Source organism: Schistocerca serialis, chromosome 4 (assembly GCF_023864345.2).
Source record: "Schistocerca serialis cubense isolate TAMUIC-IGC-003099 chromosome 4, iqSchSeri2.2, whole genome shotgun sequence".
In the NCBI taxonomy this organism is placed as follows: Eukaryota; Metazoa; Arthropoda; class Insecta; order Orthoptera; family Acrididae; genus Schistocerca; species Schistocerca serialis.
The window spans coordinates 513879932-513899458 of NC_064641.1; the positions used below are offsets into that span (position 1 = coordinate 513879932).

At 39.9% G+C, this 19527-nt stretch overlaps 1 protein-coding gene across 1 annotated transcript in view; it reads right to left on the reverse strand.

Moving 5' to 3' along the window:
- LOC126475239 (ATP-dependent RNA helicase DHX8) overlaps nucleotides 1-4115 on the reverse strand; it is a 135197-nt gene extending 131082 nt beyond the window's left edge. Inside the window, exons 1-3 of the mRNA XM_050102926.1 lie at nucleotides 3943-4115; nucleotides 3775-3860; nucleotides 3419-3687 (exon numbers count right to left, since the gene is read on the reverse strand). Of these exons, the coding sequence (XP_049958883.1) occupies nucleotides 3419-3687; nucleotides 3775-3860; nucleotides 3943-4036 (449 nt within the window). The 5' untranslated portion in view covers nucleotides 4037-4115. The remainder of the gene's footprint in view (nucleotides 1-3418; nucleotides 3688-3774; nucleotides 3861-3942) is intronic.
- Between the last annotated feature and the right edge of the window lie 15412 nt (nucleotides 4116-19527).

Below are 19527 nucleotides of genomic sequence, written 5' to 3' on the forward strand. Positions count from 1 at the left end.
TACTGTGGAACCATCCTAAAGTACTGAAGGAATGCTCTGTGGCAACAGATGTAACTAGTGTGCCCAGAACTTTTATGACAACTTCTGCCAATTCACAAGTTCCTCTTACACATCAACACCACAATAAAGGACTTTTTTATCTTCCTGAGGGTGAGGACTCACTCCTTCCCATAAAAACTGTCTGGATCAAATTCTTTGTTTGTCCCTATAATCAGCCAGGTTCTCTCTAACCTAAATAACATTTAGCCCAGTGTTTTTTGATGTGCCACACATAAGGCTTTTACATCAAGCACCTCAAAAGGCTTCAGGTTACTATCTTGTACTGTGTGATTAAAATGATTAGCTACAAGGTGGGCATTGATTCTTTGTTATTAAATCCTATTAATGTTAATGCTGTCATTTCACCTTCAAAGCAGTGCAATCATACAAAAGCAGATAAAAAAAAGGAGCAGAATAGAAAACTACAGTCTATCTCAAATGTCGCTACACCTGATAATAAAACTTTTTTTTTCCTTCATTGAAAATAATTTAACATTTAAGGATAACTTTATCATCAAGAAACACTTGTAAGCTGTTTAATACATACAGTAATTAATTTTGTTATCAATAATCTAAAACTAAACTAAATTCTGCCCGAACAGGCCATGAAGGCCCTACGGTACCGACCAGCCATTGTGTCAAACTCAGCCTACAGGCATCACTGGATGTGGATATGGAGGGGCATGTGGTCAGCACACTGCTCTCCCGGCCGTATGCCAGTTTACAAGACCGGAGCCACTACTTCTCAATCAAGTAGCTCTTCAGTTTGTCTCATAAGGGCTGAGTACACCCCACTTGCCAATAGCACTGGGCACAATGGATGGTCACCCATCCAAGTAGCAGCCTATCCCGACAGCACTTGACTTCGGTAATCTGACAGGAACCGGTGTTATCACTGCGGCAAGGCCGTTGGTGTTATCAGTAATCATTCTTCAATACTGTTCAGAGATTTGACATGGATTATAAAGTGTTTTACATTACAAAGTGATGACAATTTAAGGACTTTTTTTTTTAAATACCGGCTTATTACTAAACAGCTGTTCAACGTGATGTGCGTGTGTGACAGAGAGAAACTGAGAGTGGAGAGTAGAACTGGTAACATTACAAATGATAAGCAGCTGTCAGCAACACATGACCTTCCTTTATTCATGATGGAATTCAGGAAAAAGAAGAAGAAAGCTTCTCTCTTACTTCATTTTTTTCTTAGTAATAAAGGCAATGAATGATGTATGTAGATTTAAGTGTAAACATTTACTAACTTTTAATGTTGGCAGTATCATCTCATCCCTTATTTTAACTGGTAAATTATACATTCTAACAATAAAAAATTTAAAAAGTACTTTCTTTAATATAAATATCCAGATTTTTGGGCATTTAAAACTGCTTTGGGTAAATGCCCATTTATAAATGTCCTGCCCACTGGGCATTTTCCTGGTGCACCTAAGTATTCACCTGCAAAAGAGACCACATATACGAGGTAGTGTGACCTATTCTTGAGTATAGATTGAGTGTTTGGGATGAACAGCATGTCGGATTGTAGGAAGTCATTGAAGCAAATAAGAGGCGGGCTCCTAGATTTGTTACTGATAGGTATTACTATTATGGAGATGCTTCAAGAACTCAAATGGGAATCCCTGGAGTGAAGGAAATGCTCTTTTCCATTAACACTATTGAGAAAATTTAAAGAACCACCATTTCAAGCTGACTGTAGAATGATTCTATTGCTGCCAACATACATTATGTGTAAGGACCACAAAAATAACATACAAGAAATTAGGGGCTCATACAGAGGTATACAGACAATCATATTTCCCTCGCTCTAGTTGAAAGTGGAACAGGAAAGAAAATAGCTAGAAGTGGTTCAGCGTACCCTCCACCCATATTTCATGGTAGATTGCAGAGTACGTACATAGATGTAGATAGGCTCAGTCATAGGGAAAGAAGATTAGTATGTTTAATGTTCCACCCATAATTAAGTCGCTAGAGACAGAGCATAAGCTTGGATCAGGGAAGGATGGGGAATGAAACTGGCCATGCCCTTTCAGAGGAACCACCATGGCATTTACATTAAGCAATTTAGGGAAGTCACAGAAAACCTAAATATGGATGGCCCGACGGGCACTGGAACCATCATCCTCCCAAATGAGTCCAGGGTGCTGATCACTTCACCACAGTACTCAGCGTTCAGTCATAGGTAAAGCAGGTAGCAGACTTTAATTCATTTGTAGAATACAGGGAATGCAAAACCCTTATGCAATCCATCCTAAGATATTGCTCAAGTCTATGGGGACCAACACAAATTATTAGACTAATGGGCAATACTGGCACTAATTGAAATGTTTGATACTGCTTCACCAAATCAAAATCAAACTTGTTACTTTTCAGTAGCCTATAACTTAGCACTCCAGCTATACTACAGATAAGTATGACACCACATCTAAGATTATATACTAACATTCGTTGGGTTAGCCAACTCACAACCACTGTCACCTTGCAACCAAACACATGTCACCCTGTGCTACAGGTTAAACAGTCACCACAACCTTCGTCCCAAAAACTACAACAGACAGAAGAAAAATACTCTCAATATTCTGTTGTTTTGCATGTATGACATCACACACCACATCATCATTACAATATGGGATGAATCTGACATTGGTAGGTTCAGTTAACCTGAATATTGAATCCATATACAGAAACCCAACATAAATTGTCACAGATCTGCTTGACAGTTCAAGGGCAGGTCATTAAGAAAATGCTGAAGGGCCTGACTTGGTAGTCACTTGAAGACGGATGCAAAATATTCTATGAAAGCTTGGGCCTAGTTACAACATTTCAAGAGTTACTATTAAGTGAGGAATCTAGGAATATACTACAGCCCATTATGTATCACCTCCATAGGCACTATGAAGACAACACAGAGGTATATCACGTGTTTCTTCCCACTCTCTTTATAAGAATGGAACAAGAAGAAACCCGAGTATTAGGTGCAATCAAATGTACCCTCTAGTATAGACTTCGGAGTCGTTTACTGACTATGACTGTATATGTTGAAAACATAGGTAAACTAAAATCAAATGAAATATTTCATTCATGATATTTCGCCTTTATCACAAGGTAATGTTACGCAATAATACACATGACTTTATGTGCCAAGCCTGTGTGATATGAAAATTGTAGTAGAACAATTAATTTTTCCATTTATGGAGATGCCAACACTCAACACTGTTTAATTAGTGATTGCACAAAAGTGTGTCATCCCAACAAGTGTCTTGTGGAAAGTACACGCAAGTTATTATCCATTTAGGAGAAAAAAAGCATGTGAAAGAATTTGAGTAAGCCACTGATGAAAGTGATAGGATCACAATATTTCACGTACCCGATATTAGATGGTGCAAGTGCTTCCAGTTCGGCCATAGCATCATTTACTATGTCATCTGCAGACGATTTTTTCGTTTTCTTCTTTTTTTCTTTTTTGGCTTTTGGCAGTGAATCTGTGTCCAGGAACTTAACATCATTAGGTATTGCGAGACCAGGAAATTTTTCTGCCAATTTATCTTTGTCACTTTTCACAGGATCCGTTTGTTTCTCATTGCGCTTTGGTTTCATGTGCTGTATAATGCGTAGGAGGTTTGCAATAAAAGAATCCTACGGAAACATAACATAATATTACTTAAGAAATGTTTAAAAAAGAGATTAATTATAAAAGACGAACTAAAACTGGCTAAAACTTACAGAGAATTCTGCTCCATTTTCGATCAGTACTTTCTTGAAAGCCTCAAAGGTGGAGTTTTGTTCTGACAGGGCTATTATGAATTCGGCTGTAAAGCGAAATATAATTATATAGCAACATTTAATCATCACTGTCAATCAATCTAAAATACACTGTAACTTTCACCATACCTAAATCTTTGTCATTCAAGCCCAAATGGTTTTCTAATTCCGTACAAATTTTCGACACCAGAGAAAGGTGCTCCAACTTCTCTACTTCATCCATGTCAACTTCCACACTTCACAACATTTTATGTTTACAAGTGAATAAAAACATAAACACACCGCAGACAGCCATTCCACAGTCCCTCTACCAAAGTCTCTAGTCATAGCAGCAGTCTCGCCAACACATGATTATTTTCTCCCACAAACAATCACCCAAAAATCAACCAATATTAGATATCTCCCTATTTTATTCCAAAAATAAAGATAAAATGAAACTTATTTTAAACCATTACACGGGTTGCTTTGTTTTAGCGTTGGGGAAACATTTAAAAATCCGCCAACATCTGCTAAAATTACGTATCTCCACATTTTCTAGCAAAAATAAAGATAAAATTAAAATTTATTTTAAACATTATACCCATTACTTCATTCATGAGTCGGTCAAACATTTAAAAAGCCGCCAATCTCAGCCAAAATATGAAACGTTTATTATTATATAGTATAATATTTTAACGCAAGAGGAACAAGCATATTTAAATATATTTATTCATCATAGAATCAAATAACATCGTCACACTGCCTCTTCTTCACTTGGAGACTGGATTGTTCTATTCCTCGGTAAGCAGCCATCGTGCCAATTTGCTTCAAAACATGTTCTGGTAGGACATAATAATGACAACACTTGTTCATACACGTTTATCTCGCCCGCACAATTAGAATTACTTTTAACACATTAGTTTTAATTCTGTTTCTGAGGGTGGTTTTCATAAAATTAGCACACTAAATGCCAATTCACACTGGCCATCACGGCACTGTCACGTCAACTAATATGATGTAGAAATCTGTATTTCGTCTTTGCACTGCTTAAACGCTTCTCATCCCATTTCTCGTTAAATTCCCGCCCATAGTGGTGAAGAAACATCTGATATGTGTAGCCGCAGCAGCAGCTGTATACGTTGTGGGTAAGAGATGTCCGAAGGTAAGGTAATTTAGATAAATTTTTTAGTTAAACAATTTGAAAAAAGTTTTCGCGCTATATTTCATCTATATTATTCATGGCAGAGCATACAGACATTTTATTGTAAAGTAGCCCCTTTTTTCAGACTTCCAAATAATGGAAGAATTTTTGAGATCCCACCCACGTCTCGCACAAGAACCAAACGAGAACTGAACTTTGACAGAACCCTTGTGAGACACGGAGTCAACGTTAAAGATTACATATAGTGTTATCGGCATCATAACAACAGTTTGCGTAAGAACCTGAAACGAAAACAGCAGTTCTGGGAAGCTATGTCCCTGCATTTATAAGACACATTGGGAAAGTCGTTTTCGTCAGGACAGTGTGAGAATAAATGGAGAAGTCTGTTACTCCCTTAAAAGAAGAAAGAAATGGACGAGGTATGTCAAGACATATGTATCATTCATGGTTCTGGTAAGATACATTCGATATTCAACATTCATAACATTAGTGTGGGTCCAAAAAATGTCATTACGTGGTACAAAAGGGAATTTCATGCACTATACAAGAAACTCGAGAAAGAGGAATCTTCATTTTATATTTTAGAAAGTCGAAGCATAAGTTTTTTTCCCATTGATTACATCAAATTGTACCCAGAATTACTAAAAGGAACATAGTGTTACGAACTGCCATCACATCCGGCGAAAAAATGGCTTGTGTAAGGTTAAGTTTTGTTACTAGCCCAGTGCAAATTTTTGTGCATTAGTCATATTTCCCTCAACTCCTTTCTCTTCAAGATTAATAGGTTTTGTTTACGTCGTTTATTTGACTTTTAATAATTCAACTACCTCATTTGTACTGGGGTTATTTAGTGAAATCACATAAATATTACCTACTAGTGCCTGCAAAACTGTTTCACACACGAACCAGAGAGCTACATAACAATAAACAAACCTGGCACAACCACATATTTTAAAGAAAAAGCTTACAATGTCAGAAGATTTCAGTCTATTTCTTTATGAAACGCTATAAATGCCTGACACCACCCAAATAAATTCCACTTGCTTATCAATCTGATTCTACACACAGTACTTTTTTCACTTCAAGTTGCAGCCATATTGTGAGGTATCTTATAGTGAAATATTAAATACCATGTTGATATGTATAAAAATAAACTTTATAATTACAGTGGAGATCAAGTAATTTAGTACACTCATGTCCTGCAATTCAGACTGCTGCTTCACTGCTTCAATTAAACTATTGTCTTTTATTATAAATTTTAACAAAATAAATAACGAAACGAAACAATTTATAACAAATAACAAACAAAAAGCAACTGATATTAACCACAAAAACCACAACAAAACGAAATATGGAGATCAGCACATGACATATTGGGAGGAAATGAGCTTGAGGGTTACATGATTAACAATGGATTAATTTGGGAATGTGGGCCAGTGTGAATTGGCCAACTCATACAGGCCATCAGGTCATGTCTCATCCTGTCCCATCAAAACATCCTAAAATGCATTTCAAATGGAGGCAGCCAGACTGGCTGTCCCATCCCACCATGTCATTGCACCATCAAGGTATTTCAGAAAAAAGTTTTGATGGTTGATGTCATCCCATTGTTGATCACATGACCCCCAAGCTCATTTCTCCCTGATATAGAGCCATGCACAAATCTTTATATTTCTTATTGTTTTTGTTTTTGTGGTTAACATCAGTTTTCTTTTGTTCGTTATTTGTTATAAATTGTTTCGTTTCATTCTTTATTTTATTAAAATTTTTAATAAATGACTAAAAATTAATTGAAGCAATGAGGCAGTGGTCTGAATTGTACAACTTGAGTGTATTAAATTACTTGCCATCTATTACATTTATAAAGTGGATTTTAATACTGACCGGTAGGGTTTTTAATATATTACAATGAAATGCACTGCAATTTGAAGTGGAAAATGTATTGTAAGTAGAATCAGATTGATTAGTAGGTGGGATTTACTGTATGTTATCAGGCATCTGTAGCGTTTTGTAAAGAAATGGAGTGAAACCTTCAGTCACTGCAACTTGTTTGTTTAAATATGTGTTTTCGGTGGGCTTATTTGTTGTTAAGGAGAGTTGGATGTTGTTTGGTTCAAAATTTTTTGTTTTGATTTTTGCACTTTTTTGTTTCGCATATATTTTGGTTTAAATTGATACCAAATTTATTAATTTATGTTGAGTGGTTTCCGTTTTACAAGCGTTTTAGTAAAATCCTGCAACGCACTCTTTTCATGAACTCAACCTTCTTTTTACTCGCTAGTGACTACTTCTTATAGTACAGCTGTTTGAAAGCTAAGTTGATAACACTGATAATACTGTTGGCAACAATGATGAAAACAGCTGCCCGTTTACTTCGTTATTTTCAGTTCTTTGTTTGTGGTGTTTGAAAGTGAAGTTTGTTTACGATATTCGTATTTCAGTGTTTAGATCTCACCAAATAAGTTTATATTATGTAAAAATGCCACGAATACAAAAGAAGAAAAGAAAACGTGAGTTCAGTGGGGGGAGATGTAACCAAAACCAGTTTTTTTCATCGTGGTGAATCTGAAGTGGAAGTTCATTGTGTAGGTGAGCCTAGGCCTAGTACTAGTACTGAAGGTGCTTGTCCTTCTAAAACAAGCTATTCTTCTAAGAAGCTTACCCGTAACTTGGCTAAATATGAGATATATTGAAAAGAAGAAGGTTGCTATGATATTGTTAATATCAACAGTATAGGTAGCCTAGTTAGCCAAATTGTGGTGTGCGTAAAATGTAAAGGATCCCTTACCGTCTCTACTGGAACCGGACTAGGCTTACAAGTACCGATAGTAATAAAGTGCAGTGACTGTTCTTTTGAAGTGTCCACTACTAATTCTCCATGCTTATCAGACTCTAAACAATCAGAAGTGAATATTCGATTAGCATACGCATTCCGGTGTATTGGAAAAGGTGAAGAAGCGGCGAAAACTTTCTGCGGTGTAATGAACTTGCCGACTCCACCAGCTTTCAAATATTACAATAAGATGCTGCAAAAGAGGCCTGTGAAGAGAGTGTGAAGGCTGCTGTTGAAGAAAGTGTTGGTGAAAGTGATGGTAATAAAGACTTGACAGCAATATTTGATGGATCATGGCAATGTAGGGGCCACACTTCACTCTATGGAATTGTAACTGCAATAGCAGAAAACACAGGCAAGGTAACTGATGTTAAAATTTTATCCAAGTATTTCAGATGCGAAAATAGAATGACCAACAATCATGATGCTGATTGCCTAGCTATCTACTCTGGAGTAAGTGGAGGAATGGAGGTAAAACGAGTCGTGGAAATGTTCCAAGAATCGCTGCCAAAATACGAAGTGCAGTACAAGTATTATTTATGAGACGGGGACAGTGCTTCTTACCCTAAGGTTCGCGAGGCCAAATCACCGACTTCTCAATTGAGAAATTGGAATGTTGCTGTCACGTACAGGAAATTGAAACAGAAACTTCGGAAAACAAAACTTTCTGACAGCAAAACCATCAGGGTTCGTGGCCGCCTTACTGGTGAGGCTATCAATCAAACAACTACACTCCTGGAAATTGAAATAAGAACACCGTGAATTCATTGTCCCAGGAAGGGGAAACTTTATTGACACATTCCTGGGGTCAGATACATCACATGATCACACTGACAGAACCACAGGCACATAGACACAGGCAACAGAGCATGCACAATGTCGGCACTAGTACAGTGTATATCCACCTTTCGCAGCAATGCAGGCTGCTATTCTCCCATGGAGACGATCGTAGAGATGCTGGATGTAGTCCTGTGGAACGGCTTGCCATGCCATTTCCACCTGGCGCCTCAGTTGGACCAGCGTTCGTGCTGGACGTGCAGACCGCGTGAGACGACGCTTCATCCAGTCCCAAACATGCTCAATGGGGGACAGATCCGGAGATCTTGCTGGCCAGGGTAGTTGACTCACACCTTCTAAAGCACGTTGGGTGGCACGGGATACATGCGGACGTGCATTGTCCTGTTGGAACAGCAAGTTCCCTTGCCGGTCTAGGAATGGTAGAACGATGGGTTCGATGACGGTTTGGATGTACCGTGCACTATTCAGTGTCCCCTCGACGATCACCAGTGGTGTACGGCCAGTGTAGGAGATCGCTCCCCACACCATGATGCCGGGTGTTGGCCCTGTGTGCCTCGGTCGTATGCAGTCCTGATTGTGGCGCTCACCTGCACGGCGCCAAACACGCATACGACCATCATTGACACCAAGGCAGGAGCGACTCTCATCGCTGAAGACGACACGTCTCCATTCGTCCCTCCATTCACGCCTGTCGCGACACCACTGGAGGCGGGCTGCACGATGTTGGGGCGTGAGCGGAAGACGGCCTAACGGTGTGCGGGACCGTAGCCCAGCTTCATGGAGACGGTTGCGAATGGTCCTCGCCGATACCCCAGGAGCAACAGTGTCCCTAATTTGCTGGGAAGTGGCGGTGCGGTCCCCTATGGCACTGCGTAGGATCCTACGGTCTTGGCGTGCATCCGTGCGTCGCTGCGGTCCGGTCCCAGGTCGACGGGCACGTGCACCTTCCGCCGACCACTGGCGACAACATCGATGTACTGTGGAGACCTCACGCCCCACGTGTTGAGCAATTCGGCGGTACGTCCACCTGGTCTAACGCATGCCCACTATACGCCCTCGCTCAAAGTCCGTCAACTGCACATACGGTTCACGTCCACGCTGTCGCGGCATGCTACCAGTGTTAAAGACTGCGATGGAGCTCCGTATGCCACGGCATATTGGCTGACACTGACGGCGGCGGTGCACAAATGCTGCGCAGCTAGCGCCATTCGACGGCCAACACCGCGGTTCCTGGTGTGTCCGCTGTGCCGTGCGTGTGATCATTGCTTGTACAGCCCTCTCGCACTGTCCGGAGCAAGTATGGTGGGTCTGACACACCGGTGTCAATGTGTTCTTTTTTCCATTTCCAGGAGTGTATATTATGGCCTGGCTATAACAAGGAATGCTACAAAAACTCTAAACTACATGAAGGCAGCGGTGTGGGCAGAATTTTTTCATTTGACGGCTACCAACAAAGACACATCTGGACACAGACTATGCCCCAAAGGCAAGACAAACTGGTACAAATTCCGAAAATCCCAAGAGAAAAATGAACCTTATGACCCCAATGACCACAATCATCTTCCTTTCGCTCTAATGGAACAAATAAAACCCATATTTAGAAACTTGGCCCATCCTGACCTTTTGCGTAAGTGCCTACATGGTGGAACGCAAAATCCGTCAGAGTCGTTCAACAATGTTCTATGGTCGCGGCTACCAAATGCAACTTTTATTTTGATGACTACATTTCAGTTGGGAGTGTATGAAGCTACTACAAGTTTCAATGAAGGAAATTTAGCAAAGTGTAGAATTTTGAGTCATTTAGGTATATCTCCAGGCAAAAACTGTGTCAAGTTTTTGAAAGAGGACGACGAACTTTGGATTAAAAAAAGCAGAGAAAGCTGTCACAGAAATTGAGAAAAAGTGTCACCACGCCACACAGCAAGCAATAAAAAAGATTGAGGACCAGTTTGAATAACTAGAAGATCCAGATAGACCTTCATATGAAGCTGGAATGTACTAAAGTAAGAATAAAATCATTGTTTAATAGTCTTATCCTTATTTCCTTTTCCGCAACAACTGTGTGTTTCAATGGTTAGGAACATTTTTCTTGGCCACTATTAATGTTATCAACGTGATTTTATAAAAAATTGGTCCTTGTTTGTTAGTTGTTGATTTAAACTGAGGAAATACGAATATCTTTTAAAGAACTATGGTATAAATTTAATTAAAGTAAAAAAATTGCAGTTTTTATGGCTACCTACTTTAAAAATATTTATTTTTAATCAAAGTTTTTATTATTTTTAAGACTTATCAGTTTAAAATGAAGATTAATATATAAGGAACTCAACAAAAACATCAACATAATGTGTCAATTGGTTTGGGAGAAAAATGTTCCTAAAGTCATATAACACGACCAAGATAGAACCATCTAATGCCCCTTAAGCAGCTCTCTGGTTTGTCTGTGAAACAGTTTTGCAAGAATAAGTGTGTAATATATAGGTGGTTTCGTTACCTAATTCCAGTACAAATTACGCACTCGAAATGTTAAAAACCAAATACAAAGCTTAAAGAAAATATATAAATCTTGAAGGGGAAGGTAGAGAGGAATAGGTGACTTTGTGAAAAATTTGCACTGATCTAGAGACAAAACGTAACATTAAACAAACCAGTTTTCCATTGGATGTGATGGCAATTCGTAACACAGTGTTCCTTTTAGTGGTTCTGGGTGCAATTTGACGTAACAAATAAAAAAACTAATGCTTCGACTTTATGAAACATAAAATGAAAATTACTCCTCCTTGAGCTCCTTCCACAGTGTGTGAAATTCCCCTTCTGTACCATGTAATGTCATTTTTTGGACCCACGTTCTTTTTTTTGTGTTTGTTTCGCACTTCCCTCTTCCTTCTCTAACACACACGCTATCCCTGCAAGGTGCAAACTATTTGTTTCCAATTAATGTCATTTTCATACTAATGTTGTCTCAAGCATACATGTATATAAGCTACCACATTGTGTATGTGCACTTTGGCGTATAAAAACAGTTAAAATCACATTGTGAAGACCACAATTCTGACGAAAAAAGGTTGTGGACAGTTATGTTGATGTCGCGTGACTTGAATTGACTTGACGTTCCGTGATGCGATGGACAGTGTGAACACACCTTGTGATGGTGCCATAACAACTAATGTGAATTGGCCTTTAAATGTGCTTTGAACCTCCGCGTTTCACCACAGTAAGACCATAAAACCTAAGTACAAAATCTGAGAACTCCTGAAGTCCATTTCACGAACTAGCGTCCTTATATGATGCGAACTCTCACAAAAGTTTTGTTGTATTACTGATGTTTTTCCATTGATCAGTAGTTAATTTTGACTAACGAATACCTACATTCATTCCTTCAAAGATGGATTTTGTAAAATCTTGACATTATTCAGCAGTTGCTGCTGGAGCTCCTGTGCTAAGCAAAGGACAAAGTTTTTGCGCCTACTGCAAAAAACGTTTTCACTTTCTGATTTGATTTTATGTGGTTTCATAATATCTTTTAGTGAAATGCCATTAGCAAATCCCACTATAACAGGGGACAACAATCCACCTCGTAAGACTGACAATAAGAAGAACAATGTACTGTAACAGATTTGTATGGTCTGCTGTGCTTGACTTGAACGATTTATTGACCTTTAGACGTTCTCCTAGAGGTGGTCTAAGAAACAGAAGACAAATATTATTGGTGACATCAGAGTACATACTATATAACAGTAGCAATTAGTATAAACTCTGGATATTTCGAGAGCTACTGGCTTAAAATGCGGTTAACACTAACTTCTAGTGACAGCTACTTTGTGTCTCATTGGTGTACAATTTGAAGTCACTCGACTGCATTATTTATTGCTTTAAACAATTCCCTACGCATGATTTGCCGAGAAGACTTAGGCAACCAAGAATGTGTTCACAAATTAATAACTTAAGATTCTTTGGTCGGCAGCAGAGGACACAGGTAACTGAAATGAATAGTAAGCACAGGGATCTATAGAAAATTAGCGACCTCACTTTTCAGTTTCTGATAAACACCACTGGTAATGTCCACCATTACTGACGTATTATCACTACCAATTCCTCTCATTTGCTTACTGTCTAAACCATAATCTTGAGGTAATGACTCTACGGCAGTAACAACACAATCGGCATTCCCCTGATCTAGTTACCAATTCCTAACATAGTACCGAGCGAGGTGGCGCAGTGGTTAGCACACTGGACTCGCATTCGGGAGGACGACGGTTCAATCCCGTCTCCGGCCATCCTGATTTAGGTTTCCCGTGATTTCCCTAAATCGCTTCAGGCAAATGCCGGGATGGTTCCTTTGAAAGGGCACGGCCGATTTCCTTCCCCATCCTTCCCTCACCCGAGCTTGCGCTCCGTCTCTAATGACCTCGTTGTCGACGGGACGTTAAACACTAATATCCTCCTCCTCCTCCTAACATAGTAGAAATACCTCCACTTTGTTGTTTTGAAAAATATACTATGCACACAGCCAACAATTTGGTGATAGAAATGCCTGTAGATTCATCTATAAGACGACTAAAATGCGCATAACCAATGACATTTTGTAGTTCTGATTTAAAGTGCTGGTAGAGAATATTCCTAATCAGTGCACTGCACTTTGTCTGATGTAGCCATGAAAGAGATGCATGGTCAGCACTTTCTTGATTAGACATGAAAGATGATCAATGGATCTAAATGCACTGTGATTAACGACAGTGTAAGGCCAGCTTCAGCAGCTGCACATTCATACATATGTTTGATAGGCTGAAATGGCAATTTTGACTGTACTGAAGATGAAAAGGACTCAGCTGCTTTTACATATTTGTTACTTTTTTACATGACAAAGTAAATAGAACACGTGCAAATCAGGTTACATTGGAAATATTTGCACTGCACAATGCTAGGTTTCCTGGACACCTCTAGCAACCAATCCTTTAAGTGTTTCTCATTTAACCATTTTTTTCTAAAAACGTCATATGTGGCCCTTAAAATTCTTTTCTGATATGTTCAGTCAGTCGGTAAAACAAACTGGACAGCATACAGTAGTTGTTAAGGAACACACAATAATGTACTGCAATACTGAAACACTAGACTAATGTACTACGCTCGCTATCCAGAATTTCAGGCAAACACTCATGAAGCAAAGCATATCTTTGTTCGTGCTGAGAGGTACCGTGGCTGTACTGTGACTCACCGCTGCGAGACTGTGCATCAGTATCTGGCTAACGTTCGTAACGTCATACCTCTCTTAACATATATGTAAATAAAGCCATGTGCTGCTGCTAGAGGCATGTAATGTATCTTTGATTATGAGAAAAATTGGAGCCATATACCATCATATTAGTTTGCTGTCCTGTGTTTGCCAGGCATACGAGACGTTTGTTATTGTTAGTCATGCTTCGGTAGCTCAGATGGTAGAGCACTTGCCCGCGAAAGGCAAAGGTCCCGAGTTCGAGTCCCAGTCGGGCACACAGTTTTAATCCGCCAGGAAGTTTCATATCAGCGCACACTCCGCTGCAGAGTGAAAATATCATTCTGGAAATTCACTATATCTCCGACTGATACATTCATTGTAATGTTGAAAGCCTTTTGTTACTTCATGAACAGGAAACTCTCAAATTCCTTCTCACAACTTACAGTTTTATAGAAATAAATAAGTTCCCCACTGGTAAATACGTGCTTACTTGTGTTTAACTGGTAATACCTGCCAGCCCCCCCCCCCCCCCCACTCTAATCAACATCTTCTTACCCATACCCTCAGACAATACGAAATCCATGCTCTGCTCCTCAACAAAACCTTCCTCCAACCCCAATATTCCCTAAAGACGTCACCTTACATCCTGCATTGAACTGATGAACTCATTGGTGGAGTAGCCATTACCATCTTCGAAATATACTTTCTGCTCCTCAACCACTGTAATAATCCAACTGAGCATCGTCTTAACCATCTCTCTCCCAAGATTAACACTTGACATCAGCCACATCCACTCTAATCATCCCATCCCTAACGATTCCCTAACTCAGAAAGACCATCTTTAATATGTACATAGTCGCTGCTGATCTTAGCCTGCACTCCTGCACACCTGCTGAAAACTGAAAAACAGTGGTGGTGTCAATTCATCAACATCCTCAATGTCCACAAAATCCACTTCCATTCCACACCTGACCTGACAGAAATACACCTACATCTACACAGACACTCCGCAAGCCACTGTACAGTATGTGATGGAGGGTACCCTGTACCACGACTACTCATGTCCTTTCCTGTTCCACTAGAAAATAGAGTAAGGAAAGGTGCCCTAACTTCGTGAGTCTTATCTTTGTGGTCCTTAAATCAATGTATGTTGGCGGCAGTAGAATCGTTTGGCGGTCAGCTTCAAATGTCGGTTCTCTAAATTTTATCAACAGTACTTCTTAAAAAGAGCGTCGCCTTCCATCCAGAGATTCCCATTTGAGTTCCTGAAGGATCTCGGTAACACTTACGTGTTGTTCAAACAACAAATCTAGCAGCCTGCTTCTGAATTGCTTCGATGTCTTCCTTCAATCCGACCTAGAAAGGATGCCAAACACTGGAGCAGCACTTAAGAACAGGTCGCACACAGGTTGCACCAGCATCCTATACGCGGTCCCTTTTCTAAAATTCTGCTAATAAACCGAAGTCAACTATTCCCCTACCGTACCACAGCCCTCACATGCTCGTTACATTTCATATCGCTTTGCAACGTTGCGTCCAAATATTTAAAAGATTAGTTTAATACTAGTGATACTGTGGCATTATGGAGCGTTTCCAAACAGTTGTCGAAAGGTGATTGATGACCTCTACATTTAAACTCATCTTTCACAGTGATGGGCTATCAGATGGTTAGGCGCTCTGTTTCGACTGATTCCTCATATTGCAGTCATGTACGCGACCACTGTTTCGTAGTTGGCCATCCTCAGAAGGTGTTTCCATCCACCAAGACTCTTTCTCCATCTCAAAAAAGTGATGCAAATCAGTAATTATGTGGTAATCAACAGCATACCATTGGATGGATGGGCTAGAAAAGACACTGTCGAAGTACTGTAGTAAGCACCACAGTTGACAGTGCGATCAATTTTAGAATTTTGTACGTTTTTTCCGTAATTTCAGCGCCGACCACTTACACGGCAGCATGCTTCCTAATATCTGCACCGTCCCTAAACATCCCCTTTGCTACTCTGTGAGTACCGCTGCGAATGTAGATAGATGACGGTGCAGTAAATACATTCATTGTTAATTCTAGAACATATACACCAAAGTACACCAAACAGCGATCTACATATTTCTAGCACTTCGATCATAGGGCGTAATTTACAATTACGACTGCCCATTTTTCCCTATGTGGATGGGTATCACAGAGCATTCTCGCATTCTTAGGATAAAGCTAGAGATTGAAAGATCTCCTCGCATTGTCTTTGACCAACGCTCCCTGCAACACTGTCGCCGATTTAATTTTCAGTTGACCAGAAGTAGACCACTACATTCCATGTCCCGTGAAGAACAGAGCGAGCCGAATCTGTTACTGCTATTCAGCAAACACTGTTCCACACCAATCTTACTCACGGCACCCATCCAGGTGCACAAGATTTCTCCAGATGCGCGCATGTCGATGAGGTGTATAATGGATATGAGAGTGTTGTAGTTATATAATAGAGGGTTATGAAGAAGAAACCTGTGGTTTGTGGGTGATGGAGCTCCAGACGAACGTAATTTGAAGCATTTTACGTAAATCAATTGCGCTATTAATTCAGAAGTATTGTCCTAGTGTCTGCAGTCAGTACCAAGAAGGTACTGGTAAGAGAGAAATGATTGTGGAACATAAACACAAGCATTCCTGATTGCATGGTTCTGTACTTAAAACACGCTACAACAGTAGAGTGGTGTGGCTTCATACCTATTAGTCATGTGGAATGCAGCGCTGTTAATATTCGAATGTAAGAAATATATTCCCACACATGACATAACGTGGATGACCACCAAATGCAGAGTAATAAATTAATGTATGTCGGATCACAAGCCCTGGTATGACCCCAAAGTTATCAGCAAACGCCTTATATATTTTTATAAAGTGACCGTAGCTAAAGAACGGTGTATTACCAGCTGGGGTGATTGCAGTGTACAACTACAGAAGGGATTGCCTGCTTGACCCTGTGCAGGACTGTTTAGGTGATTTAAACCCTAAGTAACTGTATTTACAATGGGCTTCTCTGTACTCTCCATCAATTACAGCCTTACAGTATCAGCTAAGAAACAGCTGCATATGGCAACTTTCTACTGTATGGCTATTGAGATAATAGTGATACATGCAAGATGACTTCTGTCTTTCATGCTTTCCTGGAAAATTTCCCTCTAAACTTACATGGATCCGTGTTAAAGGACGATAGAAGGTAGATGGAGTGATCAATTGAGGGGGAGAGAGGGAGATCTCGCTCCAGGTCATTTATCACGCATTTAACCATTTTTACCGGTGTTCTCTCAGGGTGCATCGATTGCATAGTATAACTGTCAATCGACTCATATACAGTTGCATGTTCTGTGTAGACTTAGAGCACTATCTATATTTGATCGTTAATGGCAAATCTCCCCAAATCACAGTCATAAGAGAACTTCCAACTCATATGTGATGAAACATGTCCATCGATGGATTACCTGTTTCGGTACCCTCTTCGAGACGAGAGAAGATGTATGCGAAGGTGGCTATTCCTCTGCCACAGCTTGGACATAAATCGAGTCTTCAGTTGCATGCAAGTCGGTAATGATTGTTACTACGGAGAGGCTAAGTCTTAATATTTATTAGTCAGTTGGTGTATGAGAAGTGAAGATATTCTCATAGAAAATCAAAGAGCATATGGGTGTGTTAACAACATTATCATACACATGTGGAAAACTGTTGTAAAAACATGGAAGATGACATAAAATCGGTAAAATTCGAGGAAAACCTGGTATAATCACAAAAAATTGATGTGAGATACGTTAAAATTGAGGGAAACACTATCAAATATGTAAAATCGCGAAAAGCAACTAAAATTACGGAAACTGACAGAATACATAAAATTAGATACAAAAACCATGAAAAGAGTACTTAGCAAAAACAATGAAATTGGGTGTTCTAGAGGAGGAGAGTAGACCGATGCCATCTATACACACTTTAATTGTGGAAAGGAGGCATTCTAGAGATGTGACGTCAAGGCAAAACGGCAATATTATCCCACGTATGAGAAATACTGTCTAATATCGGACAATGAGTTCCATGTACAAGAGGCAGGTTACCAGGGGCGGTGGTAAACTGCAGTAAGACTGTTACATCTCCACTGACCACTAATCGTAGTGTTTATTTCCTTCTAAGATGTCACTGTTTCTTCGTAAGCTCCAGCTGTCATACACCTCTGGAAACCTATGTAGTGTTTGTGTTACAAAGAATCGATGTTTTCTTTGTTGTGCAAAGCAGTAGTTTTATCATTTTACAGTTTGTCACCATAGTTTATCGTAGAGAAACTTGCATGGAGAATGTGTCATTTGCTGGGCATATATATTTCTTACATTGGAATATTAACAGCGTTGCATTCTGCATGACTAATATATCGGAAACCGCACCGCTCTAGCGTTATAGCGTGTTTTACGTGTCATTTCTCTCTTATCAGTACCTTCTCAGTACCGACATCAGACACTAGAACGATACTTCTGAATTAATAGCGCAGTTGATTTACGTAAAATGCTTCAAATTACGTTCGTCTGGAGCTCCATCACTCACAAACCACAGGTTTCTTCTTAATAACCGTCTCTTATATAACTACAACACTCTCATATCCACTATATACCTCCTGGACATGCGTGTATCTGGAATAATCTTGTGCACCTGGATGGGTGCCGTGAGTAAGATTGGTGTGGAACAGTGTTTGCTGAATAGCAGTAACGGATTCGGCTCGCTCTGTTCTTCACGGGACATGGAATGTAGTGGTCTACTTCTGGTGAGCTGCAAATTAAATCGGCGACAGTGTTGCAGGGAGCGTTGGTCAAAGACAATGCGAGATGTTTCAATCTCTAGCTTTATGCTCTGTGATACCCATCCACATAAGGAAAGATGGGCAATCGTAATCGTAAACTACGCCCTATGATCGAAGTGCTAGAAATATGTAGATCGCTGTTTGGTATACTTTGTTGTATATGTTCTAGAATTGACAATGAATGGACGCCACTGCACCATCATCTATCTACATTCGCAGTGATACTCACAGAGTAGCAAAGGGGATGTTTAGGGACGGTGCAGATATTAGGAAGCATGCCGCTGTGTCATTGGTCGGCGCTGAAATTACGGAAAAACTGGTAAAATTCTAAAATTGATCGCACTATCAACTGTGGTGCTTACTATAGTATATCGACAGTGTCTTTTCTACCCTATCCATCCAATGGTATGCTGTTGACTACCACAATATTCTTGGCTCACATCACTTGCTTGAGATGTAGAAAGAGTCTTTGTGGAGGGAAACACCTTCTGGGGATGGCCAGCTACGAAACAATGACCACGTATATGACTGCAATGTGAGGAATCAGTCGAAACAGAACGCCAAGCCATCTGATACCCTATCACTGTGAAAGATGAGTTTAAATGTAGAGGTCATCAATCACTTTTGGACAACTGTTCAGAAATGCTCCATAACGTCGCAATACTCTTCAAGTTCCTTTATGTTGTGACTGTTTTTAAATCAATCATCCAATGTGCGTTGTGGTAGTAGCAGCAACATGATTTACACCTTGTGATGTCCAGCTTTTACAGCAGAGAAAACATTGTATCAGACAATAAAGCAGGGTCCCTCTCTTGCGACTGACAGTCTGTGGCATATGGCCCTCCCACAGTACAGGGGATGAAAGGTTACACCGGTCTGTGCAAGCGATTTCTATCAC